Source organism: Muntiacus reevesi, chromosome 3, assembly GCF_963930625.1.
Source record: "Muntiacus reevesi chromosome 3, mMunRee1.1, whole genome shotgun sequence".
NCBI classification, from domain to species: Eukaryota; Metazoa; Chordata; class Mammalia; order Artiodactyla; family Cervidae; genus Muntiacus; species Muntiacus reevesi.
The window spans coordinates 124,090,274-124,116,675 of record NC_089251.1 but is presented as its reverse complement, the minus strand read 5'-3'; the positions used below and the strand labels follow the sequence as shown (position 1 = coordinate 124,116,675).

The 26,402-nt window shown below is 40.6% G+C and overlaps 1 protein-coding gene across 7 annotated transcripts in view; it reads right to left on the bottom strand.

Moving 5' to 3' along the window:
• Nucleotides 1–692: 692 nt before the first annotated feature.
• Nucleotides 693–26,402, bottom strand: part of DOCK10 (dedicator of cytokinesis 10) — a 295,733-nt gene continuing 270,023 nt past the window's right edge. For 4 of the 7 annotated variants that reach the window (XM_065930453.1, XM_065930452.1, XM_065930450.1 and 1 more), the window contains exons 48-57: nucleotides 22,802–22,908; nucleotides 20,897–21,019; nucleotides 20,663–20,776; nucleotides 12,508–12,654; nucleotides 10,182–10,392; nucleotides 8,312–8,502; nucleotides 6,356–6,456; nucleotides 5,581–5,719; nucleotides 4,225–4,300; nucleotides 693–1,443 (exon numbers count right to left, since the gene is read on the bottom strand). In XM_065930453.1, coding sequence (XP_065786525.1) covers nucleotides 1,382–1,443; nucleotides 4,225–4,300; nucleotides 5,581–5,719; nucleotides 6,356–6,456; nucleotides 8,312–8,502; nucleotides 10,182–10,392; nucleotides 12,508–12,654; nucleotides 20,663–20,776; nucleotides 20,897–21,019; nucleotides 22,802–22,908 — 1,271 coding nt within the window. In that variant the 3' untranslated portion in view covers nucleotides 693–1,381. The remainder of the gene's footprint in view (nucleotides 1,444–4,224; nucleotides 4,301–5,580; nucleotides 5,720–6,355; nucleotides 6,457–8,311; nucleotides 8,503–10,181; nucleotides 10,393–12,507; nucleotides 12,655–20,662; nucleotides 20,777–20,896; nucleotides 21,020–22,801; nucleotides 22,909–26,402) is intronic. The other 3 variants (XM_065930455.1, XM_065930451.1, XM_065930457.1) reach the window with 1 other exon arrangement.

Below are 26,402 nucleotides of genomic sequence, written 5' to 3'. Positions count from 1 at the left end.
TATGTGTAGTCAAGCAAGCAGGACTTGGACTGGTTGATATTTCAATGGCTAAAGAGTGGTCAAGTCTAGCTTCAGAAAAGGCACAAGGACTTCCCTGGTGGCACAGTGGATAAGAATCTGCCTGCCAATGCAGGGGACACAGGTTCAATCCCTGGGCTGGGAAGATTCCATATGCTGTGGAGTAAGTAAGCTGGTGAGCTACTGAGCCCAAGTGTTGCAACTACTGAAGCCTGCTCGCCTAGAGCCTGTGCTCCACAACAAGAGAAGCCACTGCAATGAGAAGCCTGTGGACTGTATCAGAGTAGCCCCTGCTTCTTCCTGCAACTAGAGAAAGCCAGTGCAAAGCAACAAAGACCCAGTGCCACCAAAAAAAAAAAAGGTACGGAAGTGCAATCCCACCACAGATTTATAGAATGGAATATTTGTGCAGAGTCCTAAAAATTACTGTAACCCTTAAGATTCTGACTCAATATATCTTCTTCAAATCGGTCCACTTATCTCTTGGGATTGGAAAACCCTGGTCTGTCTAGTTGATCTTCGAATCTTTGTTCAGCTGAGGTTCAAGTCCTTGTCTTGACTTCTTGCTAAGGCATCATAAATCATAAGTAGGATTGCATTCAGCAGCTGCCCAGTCCCATGAACCACTTTTAATGGCAACTCTCCCACTCTTCAAGAGGGAACCAAATGCAAAGTAATTGTATTTTTTTATTTCTATGAACAGCAAAAGGCTTCCATAATTTCACATCTCATTGCTTTTAAGAGCACATATATTACAAAGAAAGAAACTCCACAAACTTTAAAGATTAGTATTTATCAACACTTTTGTACACATACACAAATATTTTAATACAACAGTATCTGAAATGTTACTCATATAATTTTAGCACTGTCATAAGTAATACCTAAAAAGGCTCTTTTAAATTTGGTAAAAACCATATATTTTACAATCTTCTATTTACATCTGAAATACGCTTAAATGTTACAAAAACATTCACTTTGACCTTTAAAATATGTGTGCGAGGACTGGGTATTAAACATAATGTGACCGACAGCAGACTTACAATCAGCTTTTGAATTACACATTCATTGGAATTTCATAGCAAATATTCAGCTTGGCTTGATCGACGTCACTCAAAGGAAAAAAAAAATTGTAAGAAATGTGCAAATCTGGAGGCTGGCAAAATTCTCAAGCTAGCGAGGTAAAAAACAATATGAACACCACCATAAAAACTTCAAATAAATTAAATGTTATCTCTCTCTTCCCCGAGATTAGCTGCAAATTCAGACAGTTCCCTTGAAGGAGGAGTGTCCGATGCTGTGGACTTCTCAAACTTCTCCACTGGGTGAGACAGAGACCGCGGGCAGAGAGGGAGCCGCCTTGTTAATTACTCGAGTGCAAGTTCGCTCCACTCCTCGCTTTGATGGGTCGTCCCGGTAGGTAATCTTGAGACAGGACAAAACACAACGCGACCAAACAAAACAATAATAGAGAGGTCTGTGTTAATAACTTCAAACACAAAAGCAAAGCCCAGAACACTGATTTTTAAAAAAAATTCCCCCATAAGGAATCAGCAAATTTTGAAAATGCCCTTATCAAACTTGAGATTTTTAAAAAATTAATTTATTTTAATTGGAGGCTAATTATAATATTGTAGTGGCTTTTGCCATACACTGACATGAATCAGCCATGGGTGTACATGTGTCCCTCATCCTGAACCCCCCTCCCGCCTCCCTCCCCATCCCATCCCTCAGGGTTGTCCCAGAGCACAGGCTTTGAGTGCCCTGTTACATGCATCGAACTTGGACTGGTCATCTATTTCACATATGGTAATATACATGTTTCAATGCTATTCTCTCAAATTATCCCACCCTCGCCTTTTCCCAGAGTTCAAAAGTCTGTTCTTTATATCTGGGTCTCTTCTGCTGTCTCGCATATAGGGTCATCGTTACCATCTTTCTAAATTCCATATATATGCGCTAATATACTGTATTGTTGTTTTTCTTTCTCACTTATTTCACTCTGTATAATCTGAAGAGCTTTTTTCCCCCAGCCTACATCTCAGCCATGCTGACCAGCTTTAAAGTAGTTTCCTGATTCTCTTCAACCATCAGATATGTTTTTAAATGTGAATGAATCTTATGGATGTGTTTGAGTAATTCTGGAAATTTATTTTATTTGCAAAGGTCATAATAAGTATTGTCAAAATCTGCCCCCAAAGAAAACATCTGAAGCCTCATTTAAATGTTTGAATTAATGGAAATAGGAGGAAAAAAAATATATAGCTTGACCTGATTTTACTTTCGAAAATAATGTTAATATGTCCTAACTGTACTTCCCTGTCAGATCTGTTCAACTAATGATATGCGAACACAATAACAATACCAGATACCCCAGGCACCTCTAAAACCCTGGTGCAGAAGAGGCTTAATGAATATTTAAAATTCCTGGTTTTCTCAGTAACTTTACACATTACCAGGCTTTGGCTCTACTGCTTTTCCGGGAGAGAATGGCTTCTCTGTCCCCACAGCATCCATGTACCTTATACTACCAACAAGTTCTCCTTATGATCAGTGTCACAAGTTCTGTTTAAATACTTTGGCAAGCAATGTATCTGAAACTCAAAAAGCAACATGCCTTTGGATCTCGCCTGCTTGGCTCCTTAACAGAATAGATGTGTTCCCTCCCGTTTTTTTTTTTTTTATATTTGCTATTCATTACCAGCGTTGACTTCACTATGCTGTCATCCTTTTAAACGTTGAAACAGACAGCAAATCAGCATCTTATGTTTCATCCAATAGTTATATGTATTACTTTGGCCTCCATCAAAGGAGGCTTTTATGGTTTTTGGCCATTTATAAAATAGCTTGGCATCCTGGCTGTCTGAAAAGGTAATTGCTGCCTGCTTGTCACTTTAGCAGCTCCATGTCCACATCTCCATTTTTACACACGAGCGTCTATTTCACCCCGCTCCATTCCACTCCTTATATTGAAGGTTCTTTCATTAAGCAATGGCTTTGGTATTTGCCTTTTACCTTAGACTTTTCTGGACACTCTTGGAATAAACTGCATAAACAATTTGATTTCTGTCTTTCTATGTCTTGTCTATTCATTCTAACTCTGTTTCTATTGTTAACAAGTTTAATGGCAGAATTCCTCTCTTCACTCTAATTATACATGTATTTGTTTCCAAAATACATGGATGAGTATCGAGGTATGTAAAGGTATTCATGCATTATAGAATTATGCTAAAATTTGACTACCCTTCACTCTACTAGAGTGTCAACCCAAACATTAGGGTCAAATGCCTTTTTAGTAAAAATATTGAGGAAAGAAGCAAACATTTTTTTGTTATAAATCTGGATTGAGATTTACACCCACTTTTTAAAACTACTTTGGACTTTAAGGACCCCATCTTTTGCTATTTCTGACATTACAACCAACTCAAGACACTTATCAATATTTGTCATAAAGATAGCTTATTTTGCTTCAGAAGACATAGTTTTGCTATGTAACTTAAACTTATGGTTGATAATTATCTATTAAATAGTGCCTCTTCTAGAATCTCCTCTTCAGAGTTCCTCATTTTAATCTTAGATGGAAATGTGGAATGACCATATAATAGAGCAAGACATTTTTAAGGAAAACTTTTTTTTTTTGAGGATATCATGAACACTGTAGTTATTGTCCATATATAAAACCTATGTGACAAATCGCTATAGAGCCTCAGGAACGGGAGAAAGTTTATCTTTCCTGCCAACAGATCTATTTCTTTTGCTAAATAACAAGACCTGTGTAATCCATTAGTTTCTTTACGTCAGTTTCTAGGAAGCCCAGAGTCAAATTCTGCTTCTCTTAGCAAAAGTTTTCTAGAAAAAAACTTATTTTCCTTCCTCTAAATCACCTGGTTGTTGTCTCTGTACTGGTTTTTTTTTTTTTTTTTTTGAGATATAATGAATCTTCATTTTGGATACAAATGAACTCAAATATATTTTAGAAGTTGATAGGATATATATTTTTCTTTTAAACACTAAGTTGTTAATTAGCTTTTTGATTTTAATAGGCTTTTTATTTTAATATTGACCTACCTTGAAATGGAAATAAAGTTGATTTAATTAAATAGGCATTTAGAGAACACTTGTGACTATGGAGGTGTCTGGGGAAAATGAACAGGTAGACCAGAAGGCCACAAAGGACAGAGTAGACATAAGGAAAGAAAAACATACCACTTTTGCTTACAGTACTGAGGGAAATACTAGACACAGAGGAACAGAAGCTGTATAAACATGGACCGCGACAGAGCTGCCAGGAAAAAAAGAGAAAAGCATTTTTGCCCAAAGTTTCAAGTCAGATGCAATTTACAGTTGGAAACAAGCATTTCTTTGTCATCTTTTCCAATGTACAGATCCATTCCTTGTTCTTTTTGTTTCACTCTCAGATTTATGATTTCCCCATCTATTAAGGCATCACTCCTGAGTATTTAATTCCCATCACCCCTTAACAATTCCAAACCAACACTTTCTCCACTAGAAATCCTATCCAGGGAGATTTTTTTCTTTACAACATAAGTCAAATAACCATTTCTTTCTCTAGCTGCTATAGAGAACTTAAAGTGTGGGTAGAAGGAGATGGAAAAGAGAAAAAAAAAAGGGAAATTTAATTAGAATAAAAGAAGGGTATGACACATTTCATGTTTTGTGACAGTGTTATTTATTAATAACACTAAACACTCTTTTCCATTTCAGGAAAGGAGAAGGAATTAATACTTAATGAATGGCTACCATGCATGAGGCACTATTGGGATGTTAGCTCAAGTTCTCCCCCTCAGTTATTCTGTAGAGAACACATCTAACTCCTTGAAGGGACCGTGGGTGAAGAGACGTTCAGGTGGAGTGTGAGGGTTGATGGATGCTGGAAGTAGGCCCAAACAAACTGAACTTGGTTTTGATCACTTGATTCTCAATACCCCCCAAAGCAGTGATTATTGAAAGCCCACATTTTGTGCAGTCTTACGGAACATACTGAACTCATGAATGACTTGCTTGTGGGATGGAGGGTTACGTTTATCCCAATCTGCATATCTTCCAGAGGCTCAGCCCCTGTAGAGGCAACCTTGACCGAGAAAGTCCAGGACCCTAAGCAACCGTCTTCTTCCTGAGAATGGTGCAGAGACCCCTAGTGGCAGCACTGTGGAACTGCACATCCCAGCCTGGGGATTGTGAGGTCCTGAATCAGGGGCATGGGGCGTGGTAATAAACTCTAGCAGGAACATCACTCAGCGCTCTTGGTGTCTAATTAGGTGTCATCTGTGCTAGAAAACCAACACACATCTGGTTTGGATAAACGTCTCTGAAAACTGGAAAACATCTAGGTTCTCATCTTTTTCTACAGATTTTTCTCCAACCTGATCTCTCTCCTTTGAGTCAAGAGGTGATGCACGCGGGGGAGAGAACGGCTCAGCAACAAGGGGTCTGTGAAAGTGCAGTGATTTCAGTGGCAGGAAAAGAAAGAGACTCTTTCCAGTCTTTGTAGCATGGGGGACAAGATGGGCACTGCCTATGCACGGATGGGGAAAGCCTCACCTGCTCATTCATGATTGCCGAGAGCTCGCTGAGCATGTCCTTGTAATGGGACCTCAGTTCCTCCTGGTACTCCAGCTGGTCCTCCTTGATGAGGCGCTCATTCACATCCAGGGCCTGGCCACACGCATCTGCAAATTGCCTTTAGTGACGGCAATAAGCAAATTAACAAGCAACCCTAGAAAGTGACTTCCCTGGTGGCTCAGCTGGTAAAGAATCTGCCTGCAATGTGGGAGACCTGGGTTTGATCCCTGGCTTGGGAAGATCCCCTGGAGAAGGGAAAGACTACCCACTCCAGTACTCTGGCCTGGAGAGTTCCATGGAGTGTATAGTCCGTGAAGTCGCAAAGAGTTCGATATCACTTTCACTTTCTTTCATTTTCAGAAAGTGGCAGTTTAGAGACTTCCCTGGTGATCCAAGGGTTAAGAATTTGTCTTGCAATGCAGAGGAGGTGGGTTTGATCCTTGGTCAGGCAAACTAAGATTCCACATATACATGGGGCAAGGAAGCCCATACGCCACAACTAGAGAGCTTGTGCACCCCAAGGAAAGATCCTGCATATTCGAGGATCCTCAGCTAAAACCTGATGTGGCCAAATACATAAATATTAAAAGAAAACAAAATAAGAAAGTGGCAACTTGAAGTCAGGCTGCTGATAAACTAGGCTATGGAGATGAAGGTTGAAGAGGAACGGTCAGGTGGCTCCCTGGGGGCATTCATTCATGATGCCCTGTCTGAAGGAATTCAAGGAAGAACCACTCAACAGAGAAAGTCTCACCTGAAGATTTCCTTCAAAAGCTTTACTTGGTTGTCAGGATATTTCTTTGCATTGGTTTCTTCAAGAAAAGCCCGTGCATAGGCCATTGGTCCGGCATTAACCTATTGGGGAGAAGAGAATTGGTTAAGAATGGTAATACCTCCTCCATGGAGTCCTCTCCATGGCTAGAAAGAGGAGCCTCCATCGTGTGGCCCCCCTAATTATCTCACATCCCCTTGTATCTGTCTTATCTGCTGTCTCTAGACCAGTCAGTGAGCTACTAAAGGACGCATCTGAACTCCACACTTCATTACCATCCTTCCTAAACTTCAGTCATGTGGCCACTATGTCATATTTTTGCTGTATCTGCAAATTCTGCAAGCACTGTTATTTTCTTAATAACTGAAAACTAGACTTATCTTTATCTACTTATATAAATGTAACATCTGTGAAGTCAAATGTTTGCTAGGCTAGTCACTTTTCCCCCTACAAACATTCAAGCAAACACACAGCTACTAAAAAGAGACATTCCACAGTGGTCATGATCTCGGCATCGCGCTGGGAACCACTGTTTTATCGTGTCTTGCTGGACAGTCTGGCAGATTCTGGTCCAGGAAGGGATTTTCTAGATTTGCTGAATGAAGGCACAATGCCAGGCCCTGATCATGCTCACAAGCATGCACAGGCTCTCATTAGTGAAGGGGTTTGCGTTCTTTAGAGCTTATGATCTTTGCCTATGATGGTGGGGCTGGGAAGGAATGAGGTGAAAGGAGGAGGAAGCCAAGGCTGTATTTGAGGCATCTTCAGATGACTTTGCTCACCAGCTACTGCCAGTGTGGTAGAGAGGGCAAACGGTACAGAGGACTTTCCTTAGTTTCTTCGGATCCCTCTCCACCTTCCTCTGCTCAGCCATGTGCTGAGGGAAGCTGTCCCATCTGGAGTGTAACAACGGCTCTTTTGCCTTCTGGCTTGAAAGAAATTATTATCATTGAGTCAGCCATGGGGATACAGACAAGAGGTGGGCAGGAAAGAGGAGAGCCAGGTCAGCATCAAGATCAATGGTACTGAGTCGTCCTTTGGCCTCAGCCTCCTGCGTGGCACTGGCCTGCCTTTATTGAAAATTTTAATACTTTGTTCAATATGGTTTTGTGAAGTTACTTTTGATTTTTAGAAATGGAGCATTAAAGTATTATTTTATCTTGATTACTGAATTTTCTGATGCTCCCTTAATTTTGTGCCCAAGGGAAATGCCGCGCTCACCTCACCCTAGTCTCAGCCCTGTCAGAGTATTTAGGCCCATGGCTTCCTCCTTGCAATTCCCTAGCAGAAACCGTGTCTGTCTATCATGAGTTGGCTCTCCGCTCTCTCTTCTTCCACTAACTCCTCTCTCCCCGAAGTCTTCAGGTTTGGGGAGGGTGATAGTCCCCCAGTCTTATGCCCCAGTGCCTACCCTCTTTGGTTTCCCTAAATACTGCTTATACATTCTCAAAGAGTCTATTTAATTATATTTTCTTCAGTTCCTCACTGTGAACAAGCCATCTGCTTCCTCTCAGGACCTTGACAGATAAACACTGATGCACATTTATGAATGAATAAACATTTAAACATTTTTGCTTTTGAACAATTTTATAAGTCTGTTCATGACAGATTTTAAAAAGCCATGCTAATTCATTCATTAATTCATTTGTTAGAATTATGAATACAGAACACAGTTTATCTAGAGAAGATGGGAAAGGAGAGTTGAAAAAAAAGAAGTTTTATTTTAGCTAAAAATAAGAAAGATTTTATCTCTAGGTGTTTGGCACCACTAATGAACCTCCACAAGGAAACAACATCTTAAAGATTCAGATAAAGGTGTTGGGTGGTATCAAAAACAGAAAAATGTCTCTTATACTCTTTGTCAAAGAAATCCAAGGGGCATCACTTTGGTACCAGGTTCCACTGACCATGTGCATCTCAGCTCCGGGTGATGCTCACCTTGACACTGACACTGCCTTGCAGTTTGAGCTGCAGTCTGATCATGTCCACCTCTTCCATCGTGCAAAGCTGATTAAGCTCGGAAACTTTCTTGGACATCTCGTCAATCGCCACTTCAATGGGATTCAGTTCTGTGCTTGACTGGCTGATGACCTGTATCCTCTTCTTCACGTAGGGGAACAAGTGACTCGCTGCACAAAAGCAATACGAGAGCATTTCAAGGTCGAGGGCTAGCGAAAAGTCACGGGTTCCCCTGAAGGTCAGGATGACCCTGAGTCTTCGCACTCAGCATTCTATCCTGCACGTTTTCTGTGTGTGTGAGCCATTTTCTCCTATGTGCCGAGCTCTCACACACCTCTTACTTTTCTCCCAGCTACTTTTGCCTGGCAAAAGTTCTTCCCCACTTCACTAGCAACATCTCCTCATTGCCAAGGCTCGACTAGACCTTCAGAGTCTCCAAACACAGAAAAGATGATAGTTTCCACCACAACTTGTAGTTCAAATAAAAACCACATTGAACCACAATAAAGAATGCTTAAATAGATACTGGACAGCACGTACTATGGGGCTTCCCCAGTGGCTCAGCTAAAGAATCTGCCTGCAATGTGGGAGATGCAGGTTCGATCCCTGGGTTGGGAAGATCCCCTGGAGAAGGAAATGGCAACCCCACTCCAGTATCCTTGCCTGGGAAATCCCATGGACAGAGGAGCCTTGAGGGGTCACAAAAGAGTTGGACATGACTTATCGACTAAACAACAACAAGCATATACTATAATAACTTTGTTCTAGTTTCTTTTTTTATTACAAAAGTTCTGGTAAAGTTTACTGAAGGTGACTGTTTTCTCATAGTTTGGAAGTGGCTGCTAGCCACGTACCTACTGCAAAACCCAGGACTGCTCACCTCTGAAGCTGCGTTGGGTCCCATTCATTCAGATGCCTGTGTTCATTTCCCACGACCCGAGTCTGCCTTAAGTTCCCCTCTGGGGTGTTCCCACTTCATTTCTCATGCTGGTTCACCTAAAATTCTTGCTTTACTTGGCTCTTTTTCCTATCAGACAGTGAATGCCTTGAAGGCAAGAATTGTGTTTTATCTATTTGAATTCTCAGAACACTGTCTGACACCCATAAGCATTTATTGAATGTCTGTGGAAAGGATGATCAGCTCACAGAATAAATCTAGGTAGTATGGAAGGGGTGGTGGAGGAAAACCCTCTGCATCCGTTTCACAGGTGAGAAACCTGAATTCCAGAGTGGTTTAGAATCTTGCCCCAAAGCACACAATTCTGAGAGCAGTTGACTCTGCAATAACTGAGGGTAGGTTCAGGGAGAGAGGAGAGGAATGCTCAGAGTGCCTTCCCCAAGACACCATGACCGTCACCACTGGAAGATCTAAAGGGAAGTGGTGGATAAAGTGACTTTAACTCTGACAGTTTATGTTTTGGCTGACTTGTCAAGGGTCTCTTGTTTCCAAAGAGAAGGGACAAGAGGAAGTCTGGGCTTCCTGGCAAACATTTCCAAGTTAGCACAGGTTGGGTCCTTGTCTGCAAGATTGAGGGGCTTCCCAGGCGGCACTAGCAGTAAAGAATCTGCCTGCCAATGCAGGAGAGGTAAGAGATCTGGGTTCGATCCCTGGGTTGGGAAGATCCTTTGGAGGAGGGCATGGCAACCCACTCCAGTATTCTTGCCTGGAGAATCCCAGGGACAAAGGAGCCTGGCGGGCTACAGTCCACAGGGTTGCACAGAGTTGGACTCGACTGAAGCGACTTAGCACGAATGCATGCACGCTGCAAGACTGAAGTGTCTTGATTTCCGAGTGCAGCCTTAACCCAGGACCCTGCAGGGGGACACGCACTTGGGGACCGGCACCTACTTGTCAGGACGGTCCTCCGCTTGCACTGCTCCTCCACGCCACCATGCTTCTTGCCCGACAACGTGAAGGGCGTCTCGAAGACGAAGCGGTTGATATTGTGGTGCATCTCGAAGTCCGTCTTCCGGTCTTCTATTTCCTTTTCCTCAAAGAATGGCGTGACATAAGTCACCTGGATATAGGCGTATTTGGGGTCCAAATCCTTGGGGTTCACCTGTTTTAACACATTGTGGGCAGAGAAAGAGTGGCGGGTCTGGGGTACTCCTAGAAGAAAGGTGGGGAGCCCAGAACCCCTGCAGCTTGGCGTCCTGAGCCGTCCCTTTTCCCTTGGATGAAAATGGCCAGTGACATCATCTGAGGGCTGGGTGAATGGAAACTGCAGAAAGAGTAATTGGCTGGACTGTGGTCAAGCAGCCAGATGGTGACAGAGAGCAAATCGGAGCCAGCGTGCTAAGTCCCTGGGGCTCTGAAATAAAAGTACTTGGCTATGACATATTATTTAATCTTTTCTTTTCTTTCTTTTCTGTATTCAACATCTTCACCTTTGGCTTGAATCAAGAGTGTTAAGAGTGGAAATATATCTCTTTTTCCCTCTACAATGAGCCATGTACCTAGACTGGAGTCATGAGCTACAGGCTTGTAATGTGTTAGGAGGTTCCTTATTGGTTTAGAAGATTAACTGATAACCTGTCACGGGATTGCAAACATTTTTCTTTTCAATTTCTCGTCTTCTCTAATCTGCAACAAGTTATTCTATATAACTTTTTAAATTAACTCTGCCTTGGTGAGTAGCCTTGACAAATAGCATGGAAAGCAGGCGAAAGTTCCTCCCTGCTCCCTGCCTCTTTTCTAATGATTTCTTGAAGAGTTTTTAAACTTCTTCCAACTTTCTCCATCCGTTCACCCATCCACTGCTTATCTAATTGAAGAGATTTGAGGAGGCTTGTGAATTAACTTGCAATGCTACTGTAGGATGGATATAATTGTAACCATTTTTACAGATTAAAAGATGGAGACTCAGAGTGACCATCCAACCTCTCCAGGATGGATCACCAGCTGCTAAGGGGTAGCAGGGTGGAATGAAGACTCCAGCTGTTCTGACACCAAATTTGGCATTTCTCTCACCACTAGGAGCTGCCTCTGCTTTCCATGTAGGAGGGCCACCATGACAGTGGTTCGAGTGGTGTCCCTCTCTATGGGGAAGGAGTCTGCACCTTTCAAGTTAAGAATGATGAACACGTTTCTAACAACTTCTGCTCAGATCCAGCAATCTAATTTTATATCCAGACCCTTCTAAATACCAGCTTTGTAAAAGAGGGAAAGGATAAAGGACCTTTTTTGTAGCCCGACAGAGGCCAATACAATAGAGTGCAAACCATCTTCTCTAGCTCTATCTTCTGTCACACTTTTCTATCCAGTCTGTGCTTCAAAGACCTCCCATTCCTCAAACACACCTTCCCCTAAATTCCCCCCATCATTGCATGTGCTGGCTTCTCAGATACCCTCTGCTTCCAGCAAATACCTTGTCACCTCTCACCTGACAATCCCCAGCTCAAATATCACGCCCTCTGTGAAGCATCGCCCAACCGAGAATGAGCTGATCAGGGAGCCACCGGCCCTGAGCATTCCCTGTAGGACTTGGAGGCGTAGATGCCGCCTCCTGTGGTACTTCACTGCACTCTATTTACTAGTTCTTTGTACACATCCTCCCCTTCCTAGCCCCGTGTGAACTGTGGGCTCTGGAAGGAAGAGACTGTTTGCCCTAGCTCCTAGTTCTGGGCCTGGAATGCAGTAGGTATTCGATTAAGGATGGCTAAATGAATAAAAGTGTATTAGAAAGCTTCTGAGTAATCTCATTAGAGGATGTAAGTGTTTGCTTTCTGGAGCCAGGAAGAAGTTAGTTGGATATTTGTAGCTTAGTACAATGGGATTGGCAAGTCTGGTACTGTCACAAGGGGGTAGATTTCAAAATTCTTATGACTCAGGAAGACCTCTATGACTGAATAAATAATTTTTTGCTATTTTCTCCCAGTCCATCATGGGGCCCAATCACTTTAACTCTTTGGTTGCTATTCAAATGCAAATAAACCATGGGAGGGATGGAGGAGCTGGTAAGTTGTTTTAAAGATTACCTAAAAGTTACTCAAATAAACACGTACAAAGTTTTGGACTTTCTCCCTCCCATCACCAATCAGTCAACCAATAAACAAACAACCATAACAGCTTAGGTGGTTTAGTTTGCATAGTCAGGCAAAAATTTAAAACTTTAATAAACGTAGTGAAGAGAAAAGGAAATCAGTTCTTTGCACCTGCATGAATAGTCTCCTACCTTATTGGAGTCCTGGATTATCTTCACATTGTCTGCTCCAAATTTATCTGCATAGAGCTTGAGCAGTCTTTGAGAAATCTCAGAGAGACCTGTCAGCTTAGGCTCTTTATAAATATACTCTTTGCCTTCTTCTTCTTCAAAAAATCCCTACAGAAGACATATAGTGAACCACCAATTTTACTAGAGAACTCCAACTGCAAGTCATGAGCTAAACAAAAACCATTTACTTAGATAATACAGCCAGTCTTTCGGTTGTCATCCAGGCCACAGGTTAGCTCCCTATAAAATTCACAATCAGAGAAAAATCAAGTGAAGAAAGCAAAATATCATGTTAGAATCAGTCATTAATGCAAATATTCCCCAGTCAGACCAAAGAACCTCCAGAGGTATCTTCCACATATTTTTCTCTATTAGTAGAAATCACTGGTAATTCCTGCTTGCATATATTTTAGGGGAAGAATGCCCTCCTGTGGTAGTTTGGTGTAGGACACAAAGTCTGGAGTACTCTGGTATTTTTTTTCAGAGCGGTATCATTTTTAATCAACTCTTCTGAAAGTCCTGGAAACTAGCATAGGAAACACTATGGGGGCACATGAAGGGATCTAAATGCATTGATCTGCATCCCACATCCTCTAAGATGAAAAGCCATAACAGCAATTACTTGTGTGATGCTCCCAAGTACTGTTACTTTAAAAATTATTTTACATTAATATGTCATGAGGGGCCCCGTGCAACTCAGCTGTATGCGATTTCGTCATTCAACTCACTTTACTGATAGACTGCTTACACTCATGCAAAGCTAGACCTCATAAGACTGAAAGTGGTAGATTAACCATGTCATCATTTTCAGGTCATAGGAGCAAGTAGGTTTTAAGCTCTGTTAATTTATTTATCCGGTTTGGGGAAGGGAAGAGTCCATTGAGGATAACGGAGGCAATCTTTAGAATTCTTTCTCATTGAAGAGACACAGAGGCATTTTTTTCTGTGGAATACATGTGGCCTCAAACTACTGGACAAAGTCTGCAGTTAAGAACCCGAATGCATCTGGAATCTTCTGACTGCAGAGTTTACCTTAAGGAAGTAACTTAAAAAAAAATAATTTTATTGGCTGTGTTGGGTCTTTGTGGCTGCACGGACTTTTCTCTAGCTGCGCAGAGCTGGGGCTACTCTCCAGCTGTGATCACGGGCTTCTCACTGCGGTGGTTCTCTAGCTTCGGAGCACGGGCTCTAGGGCGTGTGGGCTTCCGTAGTCGGGCAGGGGGGCTCAGTAGTGTTGGCTCCCCGGCTCTAGAGCTCAGGCTCAGTAATTGTGGCACATGGGTTCAGCTGCCCCGTGGCTGGTGGGATCTTCCCAGATCAGAGATTGAATAGTGTCTCCTGCATGGGCAGGTGGATTCTTCACCCCTGAACCACTAGGGAAGCCCAGGCAATAACTTTTAAGGGCTGAGTGAAGATACTAGAGGTCATAAAATATCTCAGCTATACTTTTTTTTTTGGCTTGTTTTCCATTTTTGACCATTAAAAACATACTCATTATATAAAAAAATGGGGAAAATATTCCAATGCTGTTTTTGTTTTTTTCACAGCTAACGTGAGGCGATCGAAGAATACTGATTACGACTCACATCGGTATGGTGTTTTACACTTGCAGAGCGCTTTCAGTGGTGTTTGACCATCACGAAGAGTGTACTTGGTATCATAAATGGGCTGTGACTGACGACAAGGAACAAGGCACATTCGCCAGCACGGTTCTTGTTAAGCAGGTAATCGCCTGTTTCCTTGCTGTTTCCCTAATCGACTCTGGGCTTTTTATAGGCAGGAACGTGTCTTGTTCCACACTGCATGTCCAGTGTTTAGCACAGTGCCTGGTCTTAACAGAGACATCCCTGCACGTTAGTGGAATGAATAAACAGATGAATGAGGCAGTTCTTAGAGAGCATACATTTTAAAAGCAGGTACTTGCACTTGTATTTGCTCCAAGTATAGTTGGAAAAGATTCCATTGCTTTTTGGTACAGGTGTCTTTATTGAACAATTTCTCTGAGAAATGTTCAAGACCAATACAGCCGACTGTGAGTACCTTGACTCCAGACTGCTAAAACAGTGATGTGTGATGTTAAAAGCATGAAAAGCCTCTCCTTAGCATTCTTCTGGACTCTGCAGGGGTAGTGAGGTCTGACCCTATCCCACATGACTTCCAGCCTGCTAGGTTTTTTCTGTTGATTCTTTATGGAGTTTTGTCTGATTCAAGGTCAGAAGTAAGTGGCTAAAATTGACAGACTGACATGAAAGAGAACTGACTTCGGAGGCCATCAACCAGAATCCCCACAGGGCAATAGCTCAAGCAACATTTACCACTTCCATTTCAATGAGAAAAATGTTTCCAAATTCCAGGAAAAGCTTTTCTCATCAAGGTGTGAAAACTAGCACAAAGAAACATTTTCACTGTGAATTTTTCCCCCTAACAAATTTCTGAGTCCAGAGTTAGCAGAAAAGGAGTGGTAAGAACAATATTTTATTGTCATTACTACGACCTTTGTGGCCTTGGTCATGACCTGTGACTTTCTTTCGTTCTTACTCCTTGGTCTGGAGGATGGGGAACAGTACAGACTTAGACTTAGGAGATCCTAAGGGCAGTGCCCAGGACACAATAGGCTACTGGTGATTGTTAGCTAGGAAGAGGAGAATAACAGTGAGAACAGTAATAAAGGAAAACACTGTCAAAGCAATTTGAGTTCTGGCTAATATAAGGCAAGGCTTCCCTGGTGGTTCAGCGGCAAAGAATCCGCCTGCGATGCAGGAGATACAGGTTTGATCCCTGGGTTGGGAAGATCCCTGGAAGAGAAAATGGCAACCCAGTCCAATATTCTTGCTGGGAAAATCTCATGGACAGAGGAGCCTGGTGGGTTACAGTCCAGAGGGTCGCAGAGTCAGATAATACCGAGCACACACACATACACACAATATGAGGTAAATAGTTTAACTGAGTTTTGAGTGCTTAAAAATATATACTCAAGTTCTCTTGCTTGGGAATTACACTTTTCCTTATTGTAAATGGACTATTGATGCTTATTTTGATATTTTGGTAAGTGATTGATCAGAAAGAATTTTGATTAGAATTAATCAATGTATTTATAGAACATGGAGTTACAAACCTATTGAGACTATTTTATAAAATGAATAGAAAGGAGCTGGTGTAGTAGAGTGAATGTTAACCTGCTGTCTGCCAGGGTTTGTAAGAGCTTATGGAGCCAGAGAAATGGTGGCTCTGAAAATGGCTAGGATGTGAGCTTGCCTTTTACCCAAGGAAACCATCAAAGCAAAGCCCAGTGAGGAACAGGGCACTATCTTAAGGAAGTTTAATGCTCTGTCCATGAAATAATTGACTTATAAATAGGGACACAAGGTGAAGAAAACCTTGGGGCAGTTCCTCTTTTGCTTTTGCTCCGAAGTGATGAGAAAAGTGCATTTCAAAGCATCAGGAAATGTGACCTCTGCATTTCCCTAGCTAGTCTGACTTTTTAAAGTGTCACTTTACACAGCAACAACCCCCTGATCTGCCGCAGTTAAGAATCAGCACCTGTCCTAGTTAAACTCGAACTTTGAGTCAGTAGAGTTAACATGCACAGATTATGAAACTTCAAGGCAACAAGGTTACGATAAAAACATACTTCAACAAATTGACAACAAAAATCACCGGCTCCTTCTTAGATGTTTTGGTAGGTATTTCAGAATCCTGCAATAGCTCTAGATCATTATTGGGACATCACATATAAGTGCCCCCGCTATTATATTCCACTGATTCAATGCTCACAGAGGAACGCATCCAAAGAGGAATCTAGTGTATAAAAGATGGGTCAGAAAATCATAATAGGCTGAATACTAAGAAAAGAAAAACTTCACAGATGCAGAGAAATGGTTTCACAGAAATATGAACTGAAATATGAACACAATTATTAGTATACACGTTTCTCAGTGACTTTCATATAAGAGGGGAGCCAGAAGGGTATATCATACACTGACATGAGGGTGATGGTTGTACACAATACAAATGCTCTTCCCTCCGACCCCCAATCCCCTTTTCTATCAAGATTTTAAAATGTATCTACACCCATGTAGGCATGATTGAGAATCATGGGATCACAGAATCAATCCTTTGATGAATAGAATTGAATTCCCCCAGGCCTTTCCCTCATTTCATCCCAGGGCCATCTGATGTTTTAAGTTATTCAATGAGCTTTCACTTACTTCCTTCATGCTAAATACCAGAGCCTAAGGATTTCATTGATTACAGTGCTTGTTTGATCACTACTGGCAATTCATTACTCTGAAAATGAATACTTCAGGGACACTTGGGGGGATGTTTCATGTAGTCAGCTCTGTGTAAAATTTCCATAGTCAATGACGCCAGGTGTTGGATTACAAAAGTCATGCTATGCAAGACTTGTGTTTTTAAAGTTCTTGCCACAAAAGAATGGTTTCCAAATTCTTTTCCAGGATCTGGCTCATTGCAGACATAACATTACTCTAGTCAACCCTGGAAAGAGAAATCTCTCATCTACAGGGGACACTAAAATATTTACACAAAGGCCTTTGTGGAGGCAATGAGCTGATCACATATTGTATTCCCATAATCCTTGCAGCATGATTTTGAGACATCAGTTTGAATATTGAAAAGTGAATTTTACAGGGATATAAGGTACTATCATGAAAAGGAAATTATGTCTGACCATGGGGATTATGCTAGTGAAATAGTCAAGATTTTCTCTTAGATCTTTGGCCCTTTCATTCTGCACACGTTCGAGGTATGTGTCAATCTATTCGGTTATTTCTTTATCACCAAATATGAAGTGACGTGCACTGTCTGCTGCCATTGAATACACTAGTCCACGTTCTCCGTTTGGTGTCTGGGGATGGGTGTCTGAATATCATTTGAACAACGGTGACTGAGGAGTCATCAAAATGGCTGTTTATCACAACGACCTCCATTAGTTCTCCTTTGTTCAAAGGCAGCTGGGGTGTGAGTTTACAGAGTACCATGTTCAGGCATGTACTTGGGTCTGCAGATTTAACACGACACTTTGCTTTTTAAGCTCACTTTGACTTTCAAATCAAAGACAACTGAGAATACTAGGAGCACACAAAATAGTCAGGTGCACGGTCAGCACACTTTACTGAGAAATCTGCAAAAAGAACAAGGTTAGGACATTTGAAAGTAGCTCTCTCCCATCCTTCCCCTTCCCACCCCCCACCCCCAGTCTATTTAGTTAGAGGGGTTTTCAAGTATTCTTTTAGTAGGTGAGTTAAGGACCCATGACCCCAAATTTACAAATGAAGGTAGAAAATACTGATATGGTATGGATGGGCAAAGGGATTTAAAGAATTACAAAAAAGTATGTACTAGTCAGAGAAGCAGAGCTGTGGACAATGTGTGAATATTGAAAGAATTTGCCTTGCCAGCTGGGTTTCCCTGGTGGCTCAGACAATAAAGAATCTGCCTGCAATGCAGGAGACTCGGGTTCAATCCCTGGGTGGGGAAGATCCCCTGGAAAAGGGAGTGGCTACCCACTCTAGTATTCTAGGCTGGAGAATTTCATGGACAGTGGAGCCTGGTGGGCTACAGTCCATGGGGTCACCAAGAGTAAGACACAACTGAGCTATGAAGACTTTCACTTCCAGTTCTTTTCAAAAATAATTATCTGAGCCACATGAAATTGCCATCTTTGTAAGTAAAAAATGGTTGAATATGGGAAAGTTCATACAGTTCAAAATAACAGGGAAAATCCTGTGTCACAAATCTCTAGACATTGTCATGTTACTGCCTTTGGCTTGTCCTCCAATTTTTTTTACATAGATTGTTTTCGCATCTCAGGAGACTTAACCTGATTTACTGTAGTTTACTGTTTATCATTTGTACTGGGAATTAATACCACCACTTTTAAGAATGCTCAGAGCTCACTACTAAAGAGAGTCCAATTTCTCCACAATACTCATTTTATTTGGAAAAGGCATAGTCCTTTCAGGACCCCAGAAGATACCCACCAATGGCCATCACTACAGCTTTTGAAATTCTGCCCACTGCCTTCTCCTTAACCAGCTGCAACTCTGGTGGCCTGAACTGAGCAGGCAAGTTCCAACAGTTAGTCTGCTATTCATACATTTCAAGCATGAGGTGCCCATGTTTCGCTGTGTGCGTATGTGTGTATATATAGCTTTTCATACTACACTGACCTCTGTGCTGAAAGATATTAGATATGAAAAGCAAAGTATACATTTTTGTAATTCAGATAACTGGAATAAACACAATTTAGTTCCAGAAATGCAGGATGACTCCAAAATGAATGGAAGTGGGATTATCTTACCTTGGTACTGAACGTTCATTTGGCACAAAAAAGTTAAAGTTCAGTAAAACCATACGGAGGGAAGTGTGAGGCTTATTAGGGCATGCAAATGGAGAGAAGAGAGAACTTACCACAGCCTGGAACAATCAAGACCAAAGGAAGAAAGAAGTAAACATCTGGATTAAAATCTCATTGGAAAGGAGCATAACTGTTTCGTTTCCACCTGTCTAGTAACCAGCATCTTAGACGCCAGCTGGAGAAATCATCAGGTAGGCACTCTGGTCTCTGTGACCAGAGAATACTAATGGCAGTTAATTACTCTTTCACTGGAAGGATCGCCTGAACAGTTGCTGACTCAAATCTAGGTTTGCTGAACTCACATCTTGTCTGTCACTTCTGTACTGTTTAGTTAGTTTGTGGACATTCCTGGAAAACCCTTGTCTGTCTCCTACAATCCCTTAGCTCCCACATTCCCTTCCTGATGGGGTTTTCTGCCATTTTTCTTGCAAAGGTTTCACTAAGGTCAAGAGTTATTTGTTCTTTGTTTACTGCTGATTTGAAAGATCATGTCCTTTTCTCTCCCCTCCTCTCCTGCAGATTCCCACCTTTTTCTCTCCCAATACACACTCTCACTTCAGATAGTTCAGATTCTTTTCCAGGGAATTCCGAAATGTGCAAACTTAGCTTCTTTCTGTAGACTGTATCCACAGTCAAGATGCTCCTGTGCAGTGGGGGAAATCTACATTGGCTTAATTTGTTCATGGTAAGTGGCTACACTTTTCTTTCCAGGGAGAGAGCAGCTATCTTGATTAATTCAAATTTTAGTTTTTAAGCTGCCTTTGGTGATTACAGGATAATGCATATCTTCCAAAAGACTTCAGTGGTAAATGATCTAGAATGACCATGCTGAATTTGATGCCTTTGTCTGTAGCCTTAAAAGATACTGAGGAGGACAAGAAGCCGTGTGAAACTGTGCCTTACATGAGGGGAGGAAAAAATGGAAGGCAGAGGGCTGAGAGTCATTCCAACTGTGAAAACAAAGGGTTGGAATGATTCTCCATGAAAGTAACAGTCTGAAATATGGCTGCTGAAATACATTGGGGTTATAAGCCCTCCAGGAAAGAAACAGGATGGCGCCTGGCTTTATCCCACTTAAAGCACTGCTCAGAGACATTCATAATTAATATATAACATAAGTTCATTTTACTTTTAGGCCAATGCTATGGCTAGCTAATATTTTCTATCTTGTTCATTATTTATGCAGTAAGCTGAGAAAAATCACTTTGAAATGATATTGACCTGCAGTATAAGAAACAAAACAAGCAGATCACTTTCTGCTGAGAAGCAGTGATGGTTTGAAAGTAGGAGAAAAGAAAATAAGTCAAAGGTTCATGGCTTTAATATGGTAGAGCCCCTAGGAACTTTTTATTTACTGGAATGCTATGGGTTGCATTGCTTATCAATTAAATTTCACTTTCAAATATGATGCAATCCTATATTTAGATGTTTTGGGGAGAACTGGAGGAGGGTGCTGAAGAAGAAGTGATCTCTTTCTTCAAGAAGTTCAAAATTACTGTTTTAATGATCTGTATAAGGACACAAGCAGGGCTCTGCTCATTTATTTTTCAATTTAGTACATTTCTCTGGCCAAACATATAGACCCTCACACCTACAGAAACACTCAAATATACCCAAACATATTCCTACCCTCACCCCATCCCGAGTCCTTTGGCACATATAGTTAGATGTCTTGTTAAGAATGAAAGACAGCAATTAACTACTCAACATTAAAGCTCATACTAGTAGGAAACTTACCTGCCCATAAAATGCCACACGATAGTAACGACCGAAGAGTCGCTTCTCTGAATTCACCACCTCTGCAACTTTCAGATATGACCGATGAATGTCGTAGTAAAGATCGGATAATTTCTGAACACAGAAACAAAGAGTTTCATGAAGATGATGCCAACATAAAAAATAGAAAATCCTAAGTAATTCTCCAGTGTAATGAAGGATATCTGAACTAACTCCTGGGTTTAGATCACCTACTTTGAAGTCCCTCTGCTTCTCAAAGACTGCAATGATGGGTTTGTTGACATCAGCGATGAGCTCATATCTCTCAGACTTCCAAAGAAACTCCACACACATGTACAGCTGCTCCACCAGGATATTCTGCAATTCCCCAAGTGAAAATGAGATTTTACACAATGAAGACTGTGTCTCTCCCCTGAAACTTGTTTTCAAAACTATTGCACTGTCAATCTTTTTCATAGTGGGATTTCTGCATCCCTCATCTTTGCAACTGGCAGTTACATCCATCCCGGGAGGTACAGTGGTGTCTTCTAGGATTCTTCTCTTTCCATAACCTTATTAGTCTCTCAAACTTGCTAATTTAAATTTATGAAAAGTATTCAGATCTGTCAGTGTTTTTTTTTTTTTTTCCATTCCCACAGTCGCAGGCTTAGATCAAACTCCTGTTTCTTCACTCCCAGACACCATGGAATAGTTTGCAGCTAAACTGTTTCCCCTCTCCACTTTGGTCCTACTGGTCCTGTGTGTAGCTCTCTAGTAATCTTTCTTCCAAAGACATCAGCCTGATCATGAGCTTGCCACTGTCCCAAACCTTTCCAGTGCCTACGAACTGCTGCCTAAACTCTCTAGCATGACATTGAAGGAGCTCCAGAATCAGGTACCAACCTCCCTTTCAGTGGCCCTCTCCTTCAGCACCTTGGCATGGACTTGGCACTTTGGCTGTACCAGATGGTACCACACCAATCTTAGGATGCTTTGTAATTTCCACACTTTTGCCTGTGATGTTGCTGCTGCTCCTTTGAGAACCTTAGTTTCTTATTTGACACTTCTTAAGTCCTAGCAAATGTCAAGACCCAGTGCAAAAGTCTGCAGAACTTTTATTTATGTTCCATCATCTGCATTCTAATACAATAATTAGAAAAATAGTCACATAAAAAATTACTGCCTTTTTAACTGCAGCTGTAGATGATGCCTAGATTTAGTTACAGGGTCTTAGACTGGTTACCCCAACCCTGAAGGATGTTTATCTTTCATAAGATTCTAAACTCTTTGAGAACTGGGATTATGCCTTATTATCTTTGTCTCCCCAAATAAATTTGCCTTATTTATCTTTGTCTCAATGTCTCACATATACTGAGAGCTTAATAAATGTTCAACTGAACCAAATTATATACTTTCTAAAGCAAGTGGATAATACTGTTGGAATGTTTTCAGTGTCTTTTCAGAAAAGATTTTAAATGGTTTGAAATAGTTAATGTAAATGTGTAGTTACATTTACTATTTGCAACATACATTAAATTAACGTACAGCCTTATGTAAGATTTCTTTAACATCTCCCTCAAGATTTGTTTTCTGAATCCTTTTTTAAACCTATGTAATATTATGAATAAAAATTAGGTTTTGAAATATTGTATTTACTTGAGGAGGGGAGCTCTATTTTCTTCACTTGAATTGTTGCTAAGTAACTCCTGGTAGAAAGCTTCTTTTGAAAAATAACTGTAGTCTGCATACAAGGAGGCTTTCTGCAGAAACTAGTGAGACTTTCTGTTCAAGTCTATTTGTTAATAAATTTTCCAATGCACTAAAAAATGTGACCAGCTCAAAAAATATTCAGCATTCCTTATCATATTTACCAAAAGACCAGAGCTTTTATATTTTGTAGAAGAGCTGATTGTATATATTTGGGTCCATCTTAGAGAATTAAAAGTTACTTTAAATTTTCATTGAACATTATACTTTATCAGTGGAATCTGACATCTATTAATCTGGCTTAATTTTAGCCTGCATTTTATTTTGCCTAAGTCATTTTATAAGGTAACTTTGAAGTCAGAATGAAATCTTCTCCTCCATACTTAAGTTTAATGTTACAATTCAATGTATCTTCTTACTCAATTACAATATAGTCGATAATTTTCGTCTAACCTCATTGTATGGTGTGTCTTGCATGCCCGAATCTTCTTTCATTGCCCCTTCTTCTTTAATATTTGGTGTAATGCTCAGAAAAGCTGGCCAGCCCATAGAGAACATGCCTTAAGAGGACAAAGGAAAATGCAACATTATTATTTGAGCCAAATCCTGCTTGGATTAGATAGTGACTTTGTTTATGATGTTACATGTGTTGGTTATAACACATAATCAATGAGATGGTTAGATTATGACTGTTGATAAATACTCTGCCAGGCAACCAATTTTCCCTCTTTTATAATTTTTGTATTGTTCTCAGCTGACCTGCTTTCTCTAAGGAGCTATTATGCGATTATGGACAGAACACAGGCTTGTGGATTGATGTACTTCACTGTTCTGGTTTAATTAATTTTTTGGAGTCTGTATTCCTTGTTTTTTAAATCAGAGACATTAATATCTAATCTCAAGGATGCTGAAAGGATTCAAGGCATTAGTATTTGAGAAAACACCAGGTTATCATCACTGCCTTTTAAAGACAATACACAGTACTCACTAACTTTCATTCTTTTGCATTATTTAGAAAACTTCTCAAGATTTCTTAGCTTCATGGGTACCAAGACTAAGAAAGATGGAACTTTGCAGATGCATATGAAAATAGTTGATAATGAGTAATGTGCCCAGACAGGGGTCAGATTAGAACATTAAAGGAATATGAGAGGTTAGGAGCACAGTCTGGAGTGGCAGACCAGCCCTTGAATGTGGCCCCATCACAAGCTAACCAGGGGGATCTGGGGCAGATTGCCTAATTTCTTTAGGTCCTATCACCTGTAAACAGGTGGGGATAACAGCATCTAACTCATAGACTCCTTATTGGCAACTAATTGACATACTGCCACAGCACAGAACTTAGTGCAGTTGCCTACCTTGGAGCAAGTGCATTTTAAGTTATAATTAATACTTTTGTGGATATTTCCATTTTTAATAATCAGATCATTGGCTATGTGACTAAATTATCACCCCAAAACATGCTAGAAATGATAATAATTATTGCAATTGAATCTTTGTATTAAAAATTCTACTTTCTAATTTTTTATTAGCATTTTTCTTTGGTAATTAAATGTATTAAAATATATGAGGATTGAATAGAGCAGGAAAAGTCATGACATACTACTTCCTGGATGATGATGGTTGTTAGTACAACTGAAGAAGCTGTATTTTCTGGAGTCACCTAAATTCACCTCTATAGTTGTTCCTCAGTATCCACAGAGAATCAATTCCAGGACCCCCAGCAGATATTAAACTCTACAAATGCTGGTGGTCCAGTGGTTAAGACTCTGCACGCCCAATGCAAGGGGCCCTGGTTCGATCCTTGGTCGGGGAACTAGATCCCACATGCCACAACTAAAAGTTTGCATGCCGCAACTAAAGATCACACATATCACAACTAAGACCCAACACCACCAAATAAATGTTGGGCTTCCCAGATGGCTCAAATGGTAAAGAATCTGCCTGCAATGCAGGAGACCTGGGTTTGATCCCTAGGTCGGGAAGATCCCCTGGAGAAGGGAATGGCTACCCACTCCAGTATTCTTGCCTGGCGAATTCCATGGACAGAGGAGCCTAGTAAAGATTGGGACACGACTGAGGGACTAACACTTTCTTTTCACAAATGCTCAAGTCCTTTATTTTAAAGGACATAGTATGATGAGCCCTCTGTATCTGTGGATTCTCACTGATGGAGTGGTTGGTTCAATCTGCAGACCTGGAATTCCCGCGTACAGAGGGCCAACTGCCTTCTTATAATGAGTGCACTATAGTGAAGGGACAGTTTACTTCTCTGACTTAGAATATCACAACATAGAAACACATTGAGGACTTCAAATATATGCCAATGAGCTTAGATATATGGCAAAGAATACAAATATATGCTAATGCATCACAAATAATCACCTTCAATATTTAAAGTTTGTAAAACACATACAGTTGACCCTTAAACAACACAGATTTGAACCGTATGGTCCACTTAAGTGCAGATGCCTTTCAGTAACTACATGCTGTAGCACTGCACTGCCTGTGGTTGGTCAGATCAATGATGTGGATACGCAGAGCCAACTGTAAAGTTATCCCCGGGGGCTGGGTGTCCCAGCCTTCTCATTGTCCAAATGTCAGTATGCATATATTTTTCTCAATGGGTATATTATTCCAATATCACCATTGGCCTAAATGTATTTAGATCTTTTTTTGAATATTCAAGATTTAGACAACATTTTGGGCTACAAGTTCTCACAACTTCTCAAACTGACACTTAGTTTTATCAGGTTTCTCAAAATAGTTTTTATGGACTGTATGGTATCTGATTATGAAAAAAACAGATGGGGAGGAAGGGCATGTTAAATAAAACGAGGATGGTTTTGATGACTTGTCTGTATAAACAGGAAGCACGAAACTGAGCAAGGAGACCCTTGAATTTTATCGTGGACATGAGTCATGAGGCCAAGTCTGGTGACTTCTTCAAGGCCCTCAAACAAATGAGCTTACTGTCTCAGAATTCACTTTGGTCATTTGTTTCAAATATCTTATTTGCAAAATCCACTGAAACTCTTTGGGAGATATATACATATTTAAAAGAATAAGGGACCAATTATGTTTCGAAAATATTATAACCAAAGTCCATTTCTCTTTTGTTTAGATATTTTAATCTAAACATTTCAATATTTGTTTCTCTCGTTCATACACTGAGTTTTCCATTTCATTTTGAAAGTGAAGATAGTATTATGAAATAGATTGAAGTTCATAAACTGAGTTTGAAAAAAATTTTACAAGGATACTTTTTTTTTTTTACAAGGAATAATTCTTTGGTTACTATTACAAAATGTTTATCGGATGTTAAAGATGGAAATATTTTTAATTAAAGGAAGATTATACTGTAAATTACTGTATGTTATAAATTGTCAGAATCAATGTATACTTAAAGAAACTGAAGCATGTAGATTATAAATATAGTCCTGATATGTGTGTGGACACGCTCAGTTGCTCATCCGACTCTTTGTGGCCCCATAAGACTGTAGCCTGCTAGGTTCCTCTGTCCATTGAATTTGCCAGGCAAGAATACTGGAGTGGGTTGCCACTTCTACTCCAGGGGATCTTTCCAACTCAAGATTCAAACCTGCATCTCCTGCATTGGCAGGCGGATCCTTTACCACAGAGTCACCTGGGAAGCCCATGGTCCTGGATATATACTATATTTATTTGTCACTTTTCTGCACTCCTTATTTTGAATAAACAGTTATATGACATTTCAACAGTAAAATGGATTTCTCTTGCAACTTTAAACAATTCATCCATTTCAGAATAAAATCCCAAAGACAGTCTAGCATGCAAATTGGTAACAAAACATGGCCATCATATTATATAAGATGCGCTTCTGTTTGTTGAGAACTCTTGAGGTCCCTAAACTTCATAAAGTTTGATGATGGAATTTCTGAATGGTGAGAACTTTGGGTTTTGACAGAGTATGTTATGTAGGTACGAGACAGTTTTTGCTTTTGGGAATACATTTAAAAGTTCCATTGGAGTGAAACTGAATCAGGACTTGGTTTCCTCCGCACCGTGCCCTGGG